General features: G+C 38.3%; 1 protein-coding gene across 1 annotated transcript; it reads right to left on the reverse strand.

The window, feature by feature from the left end:
* Positions 1-3,080: 3,080 nt before the first annotated feature.
* On the reverse strand, positions 3,081-4,022 carry LOC143687580 (olfactory receptor 2F1-like). The gene has a single exon (XM_077164667.1). It carries the CDS (start codon positions 4,020-4,022, stop codon positions 3,081-3,083), a length of 942 nt encoding a protein of 313 aa, XP_077020782.1.
* Positions 4,023-4,690: the final 668 nt, after the last annotated feature.

Below are 4,690 nucleotides of genomic sequence, written 5' to 3' on the forward strand. Positions count from 1 at the left end.
AGCTTTTTGTGCCCTGCCCTGGGTTTCTGTAGACTTGTGGGTCTCTACATCTGTATGTATATGGGATCTGACTCACTTCTATGACAGTTTTTATATTCTGTATCCCTGGTGGGTGGTGGAAGGGATGCCAGCAGTCTCCTATTCTGTACTTTCCAACCTGCATGGGAGTGAGTGAATGAGAGGGGTGAGGACCAGTGTGTCCAGGATGAGAATTTTCTACCTGATATTTTACTCTTTGTTTCATTCAGTATTTGTGAGATCCTTCTCCAGTGTTTACCTTTTTTCTCTAGACCTCTAAGAAATTGACATTTGTCCTTTTTTTTTTTTTTTCTTTCTTTTTTTGCTGAAGCTCTGGGAAGGGTTTTTCCAGTGAATGTCTTACATCACAGTATTGATGATGCTACCTGCTCTATTATTCTTGGGAGTTGTTTTCTCTAAATGCCTTTTTAAAATTTGTCTATGATTTCATCTTTCTTGGCATTATCATATAGGTTGTATTAGAGTTTGGAATAAGGTCCTTCAGGAGAGAATGAATTTAAACTGAGAGTCAAAGCATGAGTATATTTTAGGGCTATTGTTAAGTACTGCTAAAGTATCCAATATTAACAGTAATTTACACTCCCACCATGCACGTTAGAATATATTTATTTCACTTAAGCCTTCTCAGCAGTGGATCTAATATTTAAAGATTTGCCAATTGGATAGCTTAAAATAGTCTATTATTTTAATTTGCATTCCTTTGTTTATTGATGATTGAATATTTTTCATATTCTGTATGGCTGTTTATCATTCTACCTTTGTGTAAATTTTCTTTTTCATTCATTTGCCCATGTTTTTCTTGTGTATCCATCATTTTGCTGCTGATTACTAGGGGCCCTTTAAATACTTTGATACACTCTTTTGTTTTTCTGCATGGGCAGGCTCCAGGAATCGAACCTGGATCTCTGGCATGGTAGACAAGAATTCTGCTACTGAGCCACCATTACGCTGCCCTTTGCTTTGATACGTTCTTAAAAGAAACAAGACTCAAAAATATTTCTAAATTCTAAAATTGAAGCTATAATTTTTTTAAAGTTTTAAATGAACATATGCTAACATTGACTTTTTTGAGTATATAGTTTTATGCATTTTACAGAATCATTTAAAATATGTATTATGAGAGAGCTATATCATAGGTTGTTCAAATATATGAAAAACATATGACTAAATTTTTATGGCTGTTTGTACATTTAGTTATTTGGAATTCCCTTTGTTTTTTTTTTTGTATGCTGAATGAATTTCATTATTTTCCCATGTGAGTATCTTGTAATTACAGCATCATTTGTTGAATTTTTTGTTTGTTTGCTTGCTTGTTTTTGGGAAAGTGCATGGGGTGGGAACTTAACATGGGTCTCCCGCATGGCAAGTGAGAATTCTACCACGGAACTACCCTTGCACCCCATGGGAATCCCCATTTTATAGGATATATTTTATAGGATATTTTGGATTATTTCATGTTTTTCTATTTTTAATTATTCAAAGGACTTACACTTTATAAAAAGTGTTACTCATATTTTATAAATAATTTGATGTTGAAGTTTGGCAATAAACACAAATCCTATTAAAAATATGTTTTCTTTTGTTTATTTATTTATTTTTTACAAAAAAGGAATAGTAGCATCTTTCTTATGGTATACTTTATGATATGTTTTCTAGGAATTCACTGCAGGAGGAAATAATAGAACGATTTATTAGACATCTTGGGATGTATTTGCTTTGAGGAAATTCCAGTTTAAGTTAAGATGCAAGTATTTATGGATTTTCAGTTAGATAAACCTTTCCTTGCTATTAAAATTTTGCTTTGCTATATTGTTGTTAGATAGTTTTTAAAAATTAAGCAAAACTCATACAATATATATGGTGATTTATGTTCCAAATAAATAGAGCCCAGGGGAGATTTGCTGCACTCAAGACTGCAGATTGCTGCCCTGAATGGTGGGCTTCAATCCTCACCAGTCCTCATTTTTCTTGGCATTATAAACATGGATTCCTCTTGATTAGATGCAGAGAATAATCTGTCCATTTTTTTTAAAAGGAAGCCACTGGTCTCTTCATATTATAGGCATTCTATCTAAAATACATTTAATTTCTTGCTCAAGAATTGCTAGTTTCGACTTCCTGGTCCAGTGTTCCTTACGAAAAATCAGGTGGACTTTAAATATAGCTAATGCATGAATGAATTCTCTTATGCTGTTTATCACCTTGTGGGAAAATTAACCAAGAAAAACATGAGCTACCTTGAGACTGTGACCAGGATCGGTTGTGAACTAAGTTTCCTGAGCTCAGTGTAGACCCTTCTTATCGGTTGATTGCTGCACCTGTTCATAAGACACCTCAAGGGTGAGTTCACCGCCAGAATGACCCTACTCAGGAGGGTCTTGGTGAAGCAAATGGTTCTTCTCAGTGGAGGAAATAGGGAAATCTTTGGAGTCCTTTCTTTTTAACTTAATGAATTGTTGCCATTCTTGGATAATCAAGATATTTGCGGTCCTGCCATAGAGAATAGAAATGTATTTGTTGTAAACCACAGGAATTTACTGGCCCAGCAGTTAGTCACATTGGTAACTAATGCACCTGTGGCCTTGGGCCACTTTGTATCCATGGATACAGTGAATTTTGTAACTTATAGCCTTTTTTTTTCCTTTTCTCCTAATTTCAGGAAAGCTTGGACATACATTTGCAGGATTTAGAAAGGAAATAGATTTTCATGTTATGAATTTTATGTACTGTCCTGACTGCTTATGATCTTCATTTCCAATTCTGATATGCCAGTGTATGTATATGTATTTCTTATTGTAAGGCTCCATATATTTCCAAGTTGTTTCAGTTTCACATTTTTTTGAATAAGGCAGGGTCCAAAAACTAGAGTCAACAGATTAAAATTTCATTTCTCCATTACTCTGAAATATTAGGATTGCCCGTGGCCCTAAAAACTGCTCCCTATACATATGTCCACTGCCTATTCCTTCTATATTATGTGAGTGGCAAAGCTCCAATGCCTGTTATTTTCAGAGTGAAGCCCTGTCATTATACAAATCACTTTAATGTTCTAATTCAGAGCTCCTGTTTAGAACTTGAGTCAGAGCAGCCTTCATATCCTTGTTCCGTAGACAGTAGATGAAGGGATTCAGCATAGGTGTCACCACCGCATAAAGCACCATTGCCACTTTGTCCTGCTCTGCTGAAACAGTAGAGTGAGGCTGCATATAGGTGATGAGGGCCATCCCATAAGACATGGAGACCACAGTGAGGTGGGAGGCACAGGTGCCAAAGGCTTTGCGACGACCCTGTGTGGAGCGGATCCGCAAGATGGCAGCCACAATATAGCAGTAGGAGAGTGATACCAGGCAGCAGGGCACCAGCAGTATCACTATGCTGGAGGCCACTATGACCACCTGATTAAGAGTGGTGTCCACACAGGCCAATCTGACCAGTGCCAGTATCTCACAGCTCACATGATTCAGTACATTTTGCCCACAAGTAGGCAAGCTCATGGTGACTGCAGTCTCCACTGCAGAGTTAGCCAGGCTCACAAGCCAAGAGATGGCTGCTAGGGTCACACAGAGCCTTGGGCTCATCACTGACACATAATGCAGTGGGTTACAGATGGCCACATAGCGGTCATAGGCCATTGCAGCCAGCAATAGGAACTCACTTCCACCATAGGCCAGAATGAAGAAAAGCTGGACTGCACACCAGGTGAAAGAGATGGTCTTCTTCTCCAGGAGGAAATGCACCAGCATCTGGGGGACACCACTGGTGATGTAGCAGATGTCCACGACTGAGAGGTTGCAGAGGAAGAAATACATGGGCAGGTGGAGTCGTGCATCCAGCCCAATGAGGAGGATAATGAGCCCGTTGCCCAGCAAGGTGAGCAAGTAGACAACACCAAACAGGACAAAGAGTCCAGTCTGTGTCTGCCTGTCACTGGAGAGGCCCATTAGGACAAACTCACTCACCCACGTCATGTTGTCCCTCCTCATGTAAGAGACAGGCATGACTTCCAGGTTTGAAGTAAAGTCAGGAAGGAGAAGTAAAGGTCACACTGGAGGTATCTCCTACTAAATCAAAACCTTGGATTAGGTTATGGGTTAAGTGGAGCTGAAATTGGGACACACCCCTTTGGTTCCTCAGCATAGGTGGTTTGGTTGCATGTAGTTGAAGAGCGTAGAGAAAGGAACTTTTTGCTTCTCACCCTAAACTGTGAGCTTTTCCAAGATGACGTCGCCATTTTGGCCATCTTTTTATGTGTAGGGCCCAGCACCATTATAATTATATAAGATATAATCTATCGATGCAGAAAGAAAGAGAAAAATGGTGAATATCATCCCATGGTTGCCAAGGGTTGTGGGGGAGGGGGATGGATGAACAGGTGAAGCACAGGTAATTTTCAGGGTAGTGAACTATTTTGCATTACACTGGAATGATGGTTACATACATTATGCTCCTAATATAAACTGATTTTACTTAATAATGTTATCAATATTGATTCAATGACTGACATAAAAGTATCAAACAAATGCAATATATTTATAATAGATGATATTGTATATTGATGAGGGGGGTAAATGGAACTCTGTCCTATCCTCATTTTTTCTGTTAACTGAAACTGTCTTACAAAATAAAGTGTATTAATTACAGTAAATACACA

The sequence above is a fragment of the Tamandua tetradactyla genome, chromosome 1 (genome assembly GCF_023851605.1).
Source record: "Tamandua tetradactyla isolate mTamTet1 chromosome 1, mTamTet1.pri, whole genome shotgun sequence".
Classification (NCBI taxonomy): domain Eukaryota; kingdom Metazoa; phylum Chordata; class Mammalia; order Pilosa; family Myrmecophagidae; genus Tamandua; species Tamandua tetradactyla.

Coding starts and splice junctions, on each gene's coding strand:
- LOC143687580 (XM_077164667.1), bottom strand. CDS start 4,022: ATGAGGAGGGACAACATGACGTGGGTGAGTGAGTTTGTCCTAATGGGC.